The 13,788-nt window shown below is 36.0% G+C and overlaps 1 protein-coding gene across 1 annotated transcript in view; it reads left to right on the top strand.

The window, feature by feature from the left end:
- Nucleotides 1-13,571, top strand: part of SMARCA1 (SNF2 related chromatin remodeling ATPase 1) — a 35,696-nt gene extending 22,125 nt beyond the window's left edge. Inside the window, exons 19-24 of the mRNA XM_021547871.3 lie at nucleotides 920-1,042; nucleotides 2,510-2,642; nucleotides 3,413-3,531; nucleotides 3,736-3,948; nucleotides 8,620-8,730; nucleotides 9,421-13,571. Of these exons, the coding sequence (XP_021403546.2) occupies nucleotides 920-1,042; nucleotides 2,510-2,642; nucleotides 3,413-3,531; nucleotides 3,736-3,948; nucleotides 8,620-8,730; nucleotides 9,421-9,492 (771 nt within the window). The 3' untranslated portion in view covers nucleotides 9,493-13,571. The remainder of the gene's footprint in view (nucleotides 1-919; nucleotides 1,043-2,509; nucleotides 2,643-3,412; nucleotides 3,532-3,735; nucleotides 3,949-8,619; nucleotides 8,731-9,420) is intronic.
- The last annotated feature ends 217 nt before the right edge of the window (nucleotides 13,572-13,788 follow it).

Raw genomic sequence — 13,788 nt, 5'->3', positions numbered from 1 at the left:
AATTAATGCTCCAACAAAGAAGGATGAGAAAATTGCTAATGTTAACAATATGCATATAAAAAGAGGTGTTTCAGACCTGTTATGGAAACCTGTCAGCCTGGAAACGTTGAACATGAATAGTTGTTATCTTAAAAGGTTAGTATGACAGTTTACTGTTGAGGAAAGTGATAAATATAATTAAATTAAATAGCTTTGAAATGGAAGTATAACTTCTAATCAGAAGAGAGTTTATTATAAATACTAAAAACTGCCATAACCAATATCAGAAGGTAGCCAATAGGCAAGAGACCAAGCTTTATGTGTCAGTCTTAATTTAAACCAGTAAAGTCAAGAAGATTTCTTATGTATCAAAACCAGCCTAACAGTTCTTATCTTCCACTGCCTTTTGCTGCAGCAATAAGTAAGATCTGCTAAACCTTTACTGAATACTGGTTTCTGACTTGTTTGCTGTTGTGTGCAGTGGAATTGGAGTACAGTTGAAAGGTCACAAATACTAAATTGGTCAGTGTGGAGAGGGACAGATAAAATGTTACTTGTTCCTGTTTACATCATGTTGTGTCCGTTCCTTACTTGGGCAGTGTGCATGGCTTTACTGGCAGAACTTAGAGTTTGACTGTATTTACAAAACATTGTAAACCAATGAATGTAGGAAAGCAGGCCCTTTGCTAGTGAAAATCAGTGAGCTGTGACAGCTCAGCCTCTCACAGTATCCCGAGGTCATGGTGTGCAGGAGTGGTGGGTTCAGGGCATAACGAATTTAGAACTTAAAGACAGTCCTATTTTTGGGAGGAGGGGTTTAGGCAATAAGATCTGAATCTCAGTAGAGCACATTTGGTAATTTGTACAGATCAGTGCTTTTAAAATGCTGTCTTTGAAATAACATTGCTGCACTACTGCTTTTTGATACCCCTGATTTTAGGTCCCCAGGAATCCTGATCTTCCAAATGCAGCTCAGGTACAAAAGGAGGAACAAAAGAAGATAGATGAGTCTATGCCTCTGAATACTGAGGAAAGTGAAGAGAAAGAAAAGCTTCTAACACAGGTAAAATAAAATCAGCTGAATGATTTCATCATATGATTTTGCTGGTATGGAATATAAGTAGTGGTAAATACACACAGGAAAGCTATGCTGATGTTATTGAAAGAAGAAAGCACAGAACATGTAATGATATTGATTAGTTTTGCTTTGAGGAACCTTTCCTGTCCTTGAACAAGTTTACATTTTAGTCCTCTACTGTCTCCTTGAAAGTCCTTGAACATTTCTGAGGCAATAGCTTGTATATAGTAGATGCACTACCCAGCAATACATGCAGAAACCCAGTCAGTGGGCTCCTTCTACATGCATAAAGCTTGTGTGTTATGTCACATCCATTAATTTTTGTCCCAGTCAAGTTGTTAGGCATGTTCTTTTTATACTGGGACTGAATTTCTGTCACTGACTAGTTTCTTGACCTTTTGGCTGACTATCCTGCTGAGTGGGCTTATGAAAAGCTGATTGTTAAGGAGAAAGGTGTGTTCAAAGTAACAGGACTTTTTGATTCAGAAAGTTTACTGTAGAAGGATTGGAGATGGTGTACCTTGGAAGAAAATTCCAAGGTCACAATTTCACTGTTAATTTCATCTATATATAGCAGAGGAAATATTTAAGCTGGTGCTGATATGTATATCAATACTGCTGTTAATGATTAAAAAGAAATAGTTGTATTGTGTATGTTAGATACATATATATTAGTTCACATATGTCTGAACATGCTAATGGTGGAATGAGCTTACTCAGCTGGAGAACTGACAGGGTTCCTTGTAAATACATTTCTGTGACGAAGGAAACTCGGTGCACTACAGATTATTACCCAGGCATGTGATTGTCTTGTTTCTTGTCATTTTCTGCTTTCCCTGTCTTTAAATTGTAATGTTTCTTTCTTGGATGATGTTTTTGTGCATTGCATCTCGCTTGTTCAGTTTTGGGTTGATTTCTTTGGTACATAACAAATTCCCTCTTTGACAGTGCTTTAGAGTTTCCATTTGATTGCATCTTTTTGGATTAGAGATATTTTCTTCATGTACTTATGCTTTCATCCAGCTGTTTGTCTGGTTCCAGGTTTGTAAATGTCTGAAGTAGGAGCTCTTGCTTTAGATACTTGCACTGCTCTAAGAACTTATGATGACAGGCATTGCTGCACCTTGTACTCCTCTGAAGTGTGATGCCTGTATCTGCAGAAGTGTGACAGTCACTGAGCTTGTTTCTTTGGAGAAGTATCACAAAAACTTTAAAAAGAAAGTATAAAAAGCTGTTACTAATGCACGTGGGGTCATGCCCAAAAAAACCTCTTTAGTTATAGATTCAGTAATAAGCCCTGGATAACTCAAGTTCATGGAGATCCTGAAAGGCCATTAGCCACTGTAATTATGTGGTGTTGCAGAGGAGCAAATGATGCATACATAAATCAGAATTTTGGAAAATGCTTCCCTTCAACCTGATAATGCCTTCATGATCTCTTGTTGCTTACAGGGTTTTACAAACTGGAATAAAAGAGATTTTAACCAGTTTATTAAAGCTAATGAGAAATATGGTCGCGATGATATAGACAATATTGCCCGTGAGGTGGAAGGAAAGTCACCTGAGGAGGTCATTGAGTACTCAGGTTTGTGATACTATGAAATATATTTATTTCCTAATACCAGAGTATTACCATGATTTTTTCTACATGTTCTTTTAAAATACAAGATAGAGAATTTGGATGCATTAAGATTATTTTTTTTGTTAAAGTATGCAACGTTGTTTTTTTCCCAAAAGGCTATATTTATAATTTTGATCTTTTAGCATACAACTAACACATACAGCTGCCTTTAGCCCTCCTTAATCAAGATTTATAATTTGATCTAGTTAATGCTCACTGACAACATGGAGTTGTGAAATTGTGCATTTGCCTTATAGTGCCAACGTGATTCTTTATGCTGTATCTCTGCTATTTTACGTAGTACACTGTATCTTTGTCTTTTGTATTTACACAGTGCTTTTGAGATTTCTTTCCTGTTTCAGCTGTGGATGTAATTTTACTAAATACCTTCATAAAATCAACTTTGTAATGTTCTTCCTGTAGTTAAAAAGGAAGAGCTCCACAAAAGTTCCCTTCGGTGTTTAATTTATTTTACAATTAATTATGTTGCGTGCAAATTTTGTTAGAAGTTTTACTAAGCTTTCACTTACAGTTAACTTTTAAAGATACTGAAGAAAGAGTCAGTGCAGGATTATGTTTTGGCTAGCACAGTAAGCTGGAGAGCATTAGCTCGCTGTTTAAGATTTAATGGAACCACAACCAAATTTTTTTTTTTTTTTTTACCAGAGGTTCTTAACAGTAAAGTCAGAGCAGAGGAAAAGATTATATTAAACAATTTTGTTCTGTTTTTTTAGCTGTTTTCTGGGAACGTTGTAATGAACTACAGGACATTGAGAGGATTATGGCTCAAATTGAACGAGGAGAGGCAAGAATTCAAAGGAGGATCAGTATCAAGAAAGCCCTTGATGCCAAAGTAATTATTCTAGTAATTATTTTTGTTTTCTGCAGCTGATTTCTTCCAAAGATTCCTTCAGAAAGGGAATAATCGGGGATGAGAGTTCTGTCTTTTTATGTAGCATAGGTAGTATACCATCTCTCAGTGATCTACAGTATCATGTCATGATTCCTTGATGTAGCATTGTGTGTTTATTAGTCCTTATTTTTGTTTTGTGTTCAGATTGCAAGGTACAAAGCACCTTTTCATCAGCTGCGGATCCAGTATGGAACAAACAAAGGGAAAAATTACACGGAGGAAGAAGACAGGTTTCTGATCTGCATGTTACACAAGATGGGCTTTGACAAGGAGAACGTGTACGAGGAGCTGAGGCAGTGTGTGCGCAACGCGCCTCAGTTCAGGTTCGACTGGTTTATCAAATCCAGAACTGCCATGGTAGGTACCACTGGCAGCGACGAGGCATGACATGAGCTACCTTGTTCTTTTTTTAAGCTCCACCACAGAAAAGAATAACTTTGGGTTTTATTTTCTGTTTTTTTAAGTAACCTTTTGCCTTAGTATAGCAAAAATGCAATACAGCTGAAACACAGATTAGAAAACCTGCCAGACTGAAGTCCCTTGTTACCCAGAGGTATTAATGCAGAGGTAGACTAGACTTAAAAATATCCTTGTTACTTTTATTGCAAACTGAATGTTTTACTAAACATTATCTCAAATATGACTCTTTTAGAGTTGTTGCATAATACTAAAGACTGAAGACATCTTGGAGAAGGGAGCAGCTTTTATAATACAGTATTTAATTTCTATGAGCATGAGGAAATTAGAAATTAATCACATAGAAATTAATCACTGAAGCAATAGGTTTAAAATGCACTTTGTAGTTGTGAGTGTGGATTAACCCATGCAAATGCTTAAATTTCTTTAGGTATACTTTACTGAAAATTTTGTTTGTATTTAGAGAATATAATACAAGGTCAGTAGCAAGTAGACGAGTAGTCAGAATTTTAGACCAGAGCCTTTAATTTTTAATTTAGTCATTAAGCAGGAATTGATAACACTAACAGAAGCTTTGATGGTTACAAATATTAAGGTATGTAGGTACCAACATCAGAATATGGGACTCTTTCAGTGGTAAAAAGCTGTTGCATGTGCCCCAAAATTTTTGCTCAGTTCTTTCTACTTGTTGTTCGTCCTTATTTCCTGACCTCAGGATTTGTTTGTCTGAAAGAATGTTCTTTCAGAGTTCTGGGTATGTACTAAGAATAAATAAAACATAAAATATTTAAAATGTGTATTTGAATAGGTGGGTATATTTGCTTTTCCCAGTGCTTCTTATAATTATGCAATGCACTTTTTACTTGCTATTTCAGCAGTTGAAGTGTTTTTGGTAGTGCAGCAGTTAGCCCTTAATTAAAAAGAATGACAAGTGTTTCTTACTAAAGTGTCTGTTTGAAGAAATACTGGATTTTAAAATTATGTCCATAAAGAGAGAAGTCTGCAGTATTTAGCACATTAAGAAGTTTCTTTTAAGCTGTCTATGCAGGAATTCATTTAAATAAATCATAGAAATGGGTACTAGAAATTAAAAATGTAGCTCAGCGTTTAGTATTAGTTGATATATAGTTGTCAGGGGTAGTTAAATATTCAATTTAAGTCTTGCAGATCCTTATGTTCAGTGTACTTTTTCTTTAAAGGGGATAGAAATAATTTGTTCAAGTGTAGAAATGTGTTCTTTGGGGTCTTAATGCTGAAACTGAAACACTGCGAATATAGGGAATCTTTGGGCTTAGGTTTTCTTTTAAAATTCTGTTCATTAGTAATTTTAGTTTTCCTGGTACTACATAGTTGAAAGTTGGAAGTACCAACTTAAAACAATCATTCACTTTCAATGTGCATTTAATTTTTTGAAATGTTTTGAATTATCATGCTCTGTATGTTTTAGTAATATAGCTGATATATTCTAATGTCCTGAGATTTGTGGAGGTATTAATTTCTATGGGTCTATTTTGCACCAGTTCAGTGATTTTTCTTTTTTTTTTTGTGAAGAAATGTGTTGGAAAATCACATGATAATAACGATGAATGAAGTGTAAATACAAATATTTATAGAGGAGTAAGTAAGTGAAAGTGGCGAAGGCTTCCTAAAATACTGAAATTCACATGTGATCTTTTAAACTCATATGAAACAAGATAAAAAGGGCAGCATAATTCACAAAAGGGCTTAGCAGGCTCTTTGAGAAAGCTTTGTGTTCTAACCACTAGATGTCTCTTGAATTCCATATAAATAGCTAATTTATCTTCCATTTTACTATTTCTGTTTGTTCTCCTGAAGATTTCTCTTTGAAAAACAAATCCTGCTTCACTTAATTATTTCAAAATCAAATGGTTTACTCAAAATATGAATTCTTAAAGACACCATGAGTGCCTAATATTGGTTTTTTTGCTCTTTATATTGAGCACAGGTTTCTTTGTTTGTTTGTTTTTTAATTTCTGTCCATGCAAAATATCATGGCAGTAATGAAGCATGTATCTGTTCTCTGAAGTCATAAATTATGCATATTCTCTTTTAGCTTTCTGCAAACACTCCCCAGCATAAGAGAAATGACTTTGTAGTAAATACAGGAATACCCTGGCCTGTGGACAGAGCTGAGGGCTGCCTTTGCTCCCAAGTCAGCATCTCTGCCTCCAGCCATGTGGAAGGCAATGCTTCAGTGCTCCCATCTTACTTATTGCAATCCAGATCTTTATAGCTGTGAGGGAGTCAATGAAGTATGTCTTCTCTCTTTCCATCCAAAAGAGGAAAGTATCAGGCCACACAGAATAAAAAGTCATCTCTGAAAGTGCATGGCATTTTAAATAAGTGTATTTTTGTAGTACTAAAATGGAATGCAGCAGTCCATATGGAAATTTCAGTAGTTTAGTGCAGGATTTATCACTCAGATTATTTTTCATGGTAGATGTAAAATAAAACTGTGTGTATATCACATCTTACTGTCAACTGATTCTGTGATTCTCCAGAGAAAATTGTTCTTGAGTCCATCCTGTGTCCACTGCAGATGCTTTGGGGCAGTAGTCCATCTGGAAAGTCTAACCATGAACCTGAACACTTTATAAATGTATGTATTTATGCAAGCATTTGTCCCCAGGAAAGAGGAGGATCTTTGAGTGCCTTAGGCAAGCGGATCAAGGTTATTTCTTAGTCCTTTCAGAGTAGTTGCTTGTTTTAACACAATCCCATTTCTCATATGCTAGAAAAAATCCAGGTTATGATGATGAAACAGCTTGTCATCACTCTTTACCTCAGCTCCTAAGTCTGAATGCAGTGTACACAGATTTAAATGATGTACAATAGTTTGGCATGTATGTAAAATAGTTGACAAATATTTTACGTCATTTGCAAAAGATGTAAAATAGTTGACAGTCATCATTCTATTTTGGTCTTTTTTCATCTCTGTTCATCTGTAGAGTGTAGGTTTTTGGGACAGAGGCTCTCTTTTGATCTATGTTTGAGGTTGCAATATATATTGGGATGGCTTGAACTCAAGTTTGCTCAGAGTTGTTGCTTTTTTAATCTGAATGTTGTTTGGGTGGAATTTGAGGGAGGTGATTGATTGAAGTGAGAGTATTTTAGCTCCAGAAGGACTGTCACATACCAAGGCACAAGCATGGCACCCGAATTGTGGTTTAACCTTTACTGGAGGGTGTGGGGTTATTGCTACTGGGATGTGATAAAAGTGACTTATTACAGTACTTTGTTGGTGAAGCTACAAGCATGACACTGGAACATTTCTGGAAGGGACTTGTAAAGAAAAATGTCCTGAGGATTTTTTTGTGTGTGTCTGATAAAAAGAATTCAGGTGGTGGTAGGATTCTCTGTGTCCATTCTAAAGACACAGTTTTTGCCCAAGGCCATGGAGCATCTTTTGTAGAAGAGTCTGTGGAAACTGTAGAACTTAAAAACTGTGGTGAAGCTTGAGGCTTTGAATATCTCAAAGATGAGTCACATGCCTGCCTGTTTGGGAAGGTTCAGGCCAGGAAAGCACCATCGTGTCTTACCCATGATGGACCATGATGGCTGGGGCAGTATCCAGCTTTTGCAGATGCTGAGAAAATAGAGGCTAATTTCTGGCCAAAAAGGTCACCTGTTCACTTCATTGCAAAGGGACCCATTGTAGGTTAAGATACCTGCTACTAGGTAATTCTAGGATAGTCTGTTTCAAAAATAACTTCACTCAGTTCAGCAGAGATGAAACATATTTTTTGGGCTTTTTTTTTTCCTCAGAAGAGAGCTTCCCACTTTGAGTTGGAGAGAAAAAAACATGGAATCATGTTCTCCATAGTACATAGAATATACTGAATAATTATAATAAGAATAGGCACTGTTCAGTGTTTTTTAAGAGATCTTTTTCTTTTAAATGGGGTACAAGAAACTGTCCAAGTCAAGTGAGTTCTATTAAGCAAGCCAGCCATTAGTAACTGCAATGCAGATACTTTGAGTTGTACTGGAAATACTTCTTAATGTGTAAACAATCTCATGGCATTTAGTCCTGATGGCTTGCAAGTCTTGATGCTAGATGCATTTAGGGCCTATTATCTCTTGGGTCCTGTTTGAATAAAAATACAACAGTGAGTTTACTGTCTAAGACTGAATAGATTTCTGCCCAATTTGCAGCTCTGCTGTGTCTTTTCACAAAAAAACCTCCCTAGTCTGTTTGCCACAGAAAAGTATTGCTTAAGATAGCTTTGCTTTCTTTTCTCTCTGCATTAAAGACATGCTTGAAGACCTCTTTTCTAAAATCTGGCATACTGTGCTGGTAGGCTGTAATTTGCTTCATTAACCAAGATGAAAGATCACATCAGTCTTTGGAATGTCAGTTTGGAAGACAGAATCCTGAAAACTCCTTGTCAGGAGGACAGTAAATCCTTTCCTGTTTCTAAAGGTTACACTGAGGGAAAGACAGATAATAGTAACTAAGCTAATGATTAGTATTATTGAATGTTTTAGGAAAATGAAAGTGCTTTGAAATGAAGGGATTTTGAACATACTTATAGAAGCAAGGGAAGTTGTATAATTTACTTAAAAATTTGATGTGTTCTTTTTCCTTAGGAGTTTCAGAGACGCTGCAATACTCTCATATCATTAATAGAAAAAGAAAATATGGAAATTGAGGAAAAGGAAAGAGCTGAAAAGAAGAAAAGAGGAGCAAAAGCTACAGCAGTATGTTTAGCAGCACTTACTTTACTTCTAGTGGGGTAGAATTCAATTATATATTTTTTTAAAAATATAAAAGATAATTGTAGGCACTGATTGTGTTAGTAGAAACCATGAGGAGAGATTAAACTGAAATATTTGTCTATTCACAGCTCTCCTAGATTGGCTTAGGTAGGTATTCCCAATGCATAGTATTTGGGGGCTTTTTTTTTTCTTTTTTTTTGAGAAGTGTTTTGTTTAAGTAGCAGAGAAACCTTCTTTTTAGAAAGTTGCACTGCTTCATTTCTACCTACTTGTGTACATTGCATGTTGCTTCAGGTTCTTCTGAGAATTTTTTTCTCCCCTATGTAGTAGTTGCTGGAAGAAGAAATGAAAGTGCTTCTTTTATTTTGAAGGGTTGTCATCTTTAGAACATAATTGTGTATAAGTCAAGGTCCTGATCTTTTCATCCAATTCATGGTATGTGTGGTGCCTGCATCAGTGAAGTTTTAAGGATATAAAAAGGGTAGGAGAATTAAGTGTCTATATCAGGAATTAATGTTTGCCTTTCCATTATATCCTGCAGAGGTGAACTGAAATCTAGAATTCATTGGGGTTGTAGATTCCCTTCTGAAGAGTCAGTTATGTATTTAAACTTTTTTTTTTTTTTGTAATGCCACCATCTTGTTAAATTTATGCTTATTTTTTTCTCTTTAGTCACAGAAGAGAAAAGCAGATTTGTCTGCTGAGAACTCTGGAAAAAAAGATGCTAAGAAAGTGAAGTCATGAACCTGAAAACTGAATGCTGAATATGAAACTGCCACTTTCTTCACTCCATCTATGTGTATTAATTGCCAACTTCTTTGTATTCATGGTACTCTTCCCCAAGTCCCATGCTTTTATTTTGCAAATTTTGTATCCTTTACAATGTCTTTCTTTACCTAAATATGCAGCTTTATATCTTATGCATTCCAGTATTTTTGTGTACTATATATTGTGAATTTCATGTCGTTGGCAAAATTCACTCAGTCCTTGGTTTTTTGAAGCTTGTGCTGAGGTTTTAGCTTTTATATGTTTTATATGCTGCTGCTTTGAAAGAAAACCTAGATTCTATAGCTGTATTATTGTTGTTTCATATCTTAAATTTATATGGCTGTTGGAAAATAAACTGACTTAATTATTTGAAGAGAGCTATACTTCACTTTTTTTTCCCTATCCTCTCTCCCTTTTTTGCATAGTTACATTTAGAGAGAATGTTAAGGTTTGTATAATTGTGCCTTCATCATCAATCGGATTTTTTTCAGAGGAGTACTTAGACAGGATCCAGGAGCATAACAGAACAAAATCTAATTAGACTGACAACCTTGTTTGCTCTCTGCATTAAATGGACATATTCTCTGGAATGTTCAGAAGAAAACCCAGCAAATACACACTTTTTGTTTTTCTTTATCAGTGATTTCTGCTGGGCCATATGCTTAAACACAGAGTGAGTTGTTTCTTAGGATGGCCTCTAGATGAAAACTTTTCTATGCCTCATAAAAGGAATTAGCTCACAGCTTCTGGTTTAAGTAGCAAACAAAATAGTTCACTCTGGTTGGTAGGCTTCTCAGTTCTGCTGCCTTGTGCTGCAAGATCTTCTCTAATTATCTCTGCTAAATTTCTTCTTTCACCTTTTATTCAACATGTCAGTCAGAAGCAATGGGGATATGTTATGGAGTGCTCCTTTTTAGTATTTCTATTTTAATGAAGGGATGAAAGTGTTGGATGTATGATTTTTTGACTTTGCAAGAATGGCCTTTATTAAGCAGGTTCACAGTTCCTGCTCACTTTGGAGTCTGCCTTTCCCAGATCAGTAGAACAGTGGCTGTGACATCTGATGTTTTACTTTAATGTTCTGTCTCTGATCTGGTGTTTAGTACAGACCTTGCTACAGTGAGACATGCCCTCATAATGTCAGGTCTAGATTAATGCAGTGTGCTTTACATGGTACTTCCCTTGAAGACAACTTGTAGACTTCTTCTAGTGCAGTTTGCTTCCTTCAGTGGTTTGAGGTGTTTTTAAAGAAACCTCTTTACTCTTTGTATTTTGTGCTTTGCATTGGCTACCTTCTTCTGTGTTTGTAAAACATAGGATTTAAAGTTCTTGAGCTCTGCCCATATTCTTCTATGTCATTTAAAATATATTGCTATGTCTTAGAAGTTTTCTGGGATTAGTATCTCTAAGTTTGATGAGGAATTTCCAGCTTTTTTCGTAGTGTCTGTTAAAGGTTTGGGGCAAAATGGCTGTGTTGATTGGATGAGCATTTCAAAAGGATTAGATTCTGTATTTTGGAATGTAACTTTTGTCCAGGGACCATGTTAATTATTTCACTGGGCTTCTATTTGTAAGACTTTGTATTTGTCTGTTGAACTTCATCTGATGAGTTGAGAGGTACATCTGCTAATGATGGGGCACAACTTCCAGGCAGGAGATTGGTCACAGGAGTCAGAGCATGCTCTTAAATGAGTGTGCAGCCCAGGTGGGATAGGTGTGCTCAGAAAGAAGCACGTCTCCTCAAAATGTGGTTCTGGTACTGGAGCAGTTAACATCCTGCTTTATCTTTGGCAGGAGGATATCCCATGTAATTGTGGAAAAAGGCTGTGCAGCTACGTGCATATATAACCACAAATCCCAGGAGCATTGCTATTAATAGGGAGAGGAAGATGCCTTATTTACATTTGCATTTTGGCTCATGTGCCACTCACTAAGTTTATGGCCTAAAATGATAAAAACAAGTTAAAAGAGATGGGAAATAAAGGCTGAAAGAGCCAATTGAAATGTTTATGGAATTACATGGCTAGGTCTAGAGCTTATTCTATTGCTCCTATTTAGCATTGGATGAATATTTTAATGTTTTAAGTCTTGAACTAAGTGTATTCTGGTTTTGTTTATTGTAGATTAGCTTTGTTTGACTTGCATGTTTTTGTGTATCCAGTTTCTCTGTGTTGCAAAGTGTATGGAAAGTCTTAAAGTGGTAATATCTCAACATGTTTTATGCAGATTTTTTGGTTTGAGTTACCACTTGAGTTAATGTTCTTTCTCAATGACATGATGCACAAACCATATAGCAAAAGATCATGCAATTGTTCTTTCAGATATTATCCCTTGATCAGACAGCTTCTCTGAAGAATGATAGATTGTCCCAGGAACTATCTGTTACCTTTTGCAGTCTGTAGTCCCCAGTTAAACTGAATGTGCTGTTGAGCAGCAGTCTTGGAGAGCATTTGGACACTATACACCAGTTCTAGCAGACTGAGCCTTCCCATCCATCATGTCCTACAGTGATAACTAAAGAAAATTGTAACAGCTGCTGGTCGGGATTAAAGAAAAATGGATCTTTCTTTTCCCTTTTTCATTCTTCCAGTTGCCAATACCCACACAATGTGTGCCTAGCAGTATCTTAAATTATGTGCTGCTGTGACTCAAAATTAGGTGATAGAAATGAAAGAATCTTTCTTTTAACTGCTATTTTTGTAGGCGAGGAATACTGTTTGTAAGAAATTAGTAAGTGCTGAATGTTATGTGACAAAAAACTTCTGAAAAGTTTGAGCCTTTAGGCAATTTTAGAGTTGCCAAAAGTGCTGCAAGATAAAACTTTTTGAAAGCTAATTTAGTTCCTTTTCAGTGGACAAGTAAAATTTGATTGTGTAAACATCAGGCTTGAAGAAAGTCACCTAGCACCTTTGACTCACCAGGCAGTGCACGTAACATCCTGGGAGAGGTCACAGCAATGGTGGTGGTTTCCTTTTCACATATTCATCATTTCCAACTCCTTAGTCCTTTTATTTTTGAGTTATATTAGTGATGACAAAAACCAATGCTGCTAGCCACCTTCATTGTTTTTAATTTCAGTTTGCTATAATGACACAGAGAAGAAAGGAGCTTTCTTCTTTCTGGTAATATTAGACCATCTTTAGATGCTGTTTGCACAAGTAGTGTTACTATCCTAAAATATTAAGTAAGATTTTTTTTTTCTTGTAGATTAGCATTGCTGTTTGCTTTAGTGATAATGCTGGTTAGGGTTTAAAAAAAAAGCAGCTGTCACTCTTTGAGATTATAAGCAAGGAGTACAGTATACAGAAATTAATCAGAGTCTTTGTAAGTGCCTGATGGTGTTGCCAAACTGATTTTTGCATTTATATATTCTATATATATATATTTGTAGCTTTGTAGCTATATGAAGGATACATGAAAGCAAAAAAGAGTTTGGCATCAATGGAAGCAACTTTATTGTGCAGTGCCTGCAGTTGCTGCTGTGTGCTGCTGTGTTACAGGCACTCTGTACACACTTCCTGCCCACCTTCAGTAGGGGGATTAAGTACTTTCAGTGATGAGAAATAAATGCCAAAGCGTTACAGGTTGAAGAAAGGTGGAGTTTTGCAGTCAGTACCAGTTTATGTGAATTTAAAATGATGAGGTTTGTGCACACATTGGCACTTGCCGTGCTGGAAGAGGTTGATCACCAACTGTAGTTCTGATCTGACTAAAGAGAGGTTGACAATTGTTACATTTTACTTAATTTTATCTGGTCCACACATACTTCAAGCATGTATGTAAATACGTTCGTGGCTCATAGTTCTAATGTTTGATATGTTCTTTTTCTGAAAGACTTAAAGTTGAACTGAGTTTGCATATTTTGAAATGTAATGTACTCTTCAATTGCATTTGCATGGTATCCATTCTTTCATGAGAGCCTTAATAGGAGTAATATTTGCTGCCTCAAAGGTATGTCGGTGTCGTGTTGTTCAAAATGACTTCTGAACTTTTTCAATCTGGGATTTGTTTCTTAAGTTGTACATAAATGAAAATAAAAGTTAATATGAACCTGATGTCTTCTGGTCATTCTGGTACACGAGTCTGTTACTTGGATACTTTCAAGATGGCTTGATTTGGTTTTGTTGCTCTTGTGCCTCCCATAACCTTCCGACCATAGTGGCTGAATGTAAGGAGGTATGTGACTGTTCCACATCTCCTTTCAAATTATAGCTTCTTGTAATCTAAAACTATACTAGTAGTGCCTATGTTTTTGTGACAGCCTTTCCTGTG

Source organism: Lonchura striata, chromosome 14 (genome assembly GCF_046129695.1).
Source record: "Lonchura striata isolate bLonStr1 chromosome 14, bLonStr1.mat, whole genome shotgun sequence".
In the NCBI taxonomy this organism is placed as follows: Eukaryota; Metazoa; Chordata; class Aves; order Passeriformes; family Estrildidae; genus Lonchura; species Lonchura striata.
The sequence above is the reverse complement of the archived record's forward strand: the minus strand, read 5'-3'. Positions and strand labels throughout refer to the sequence as shown.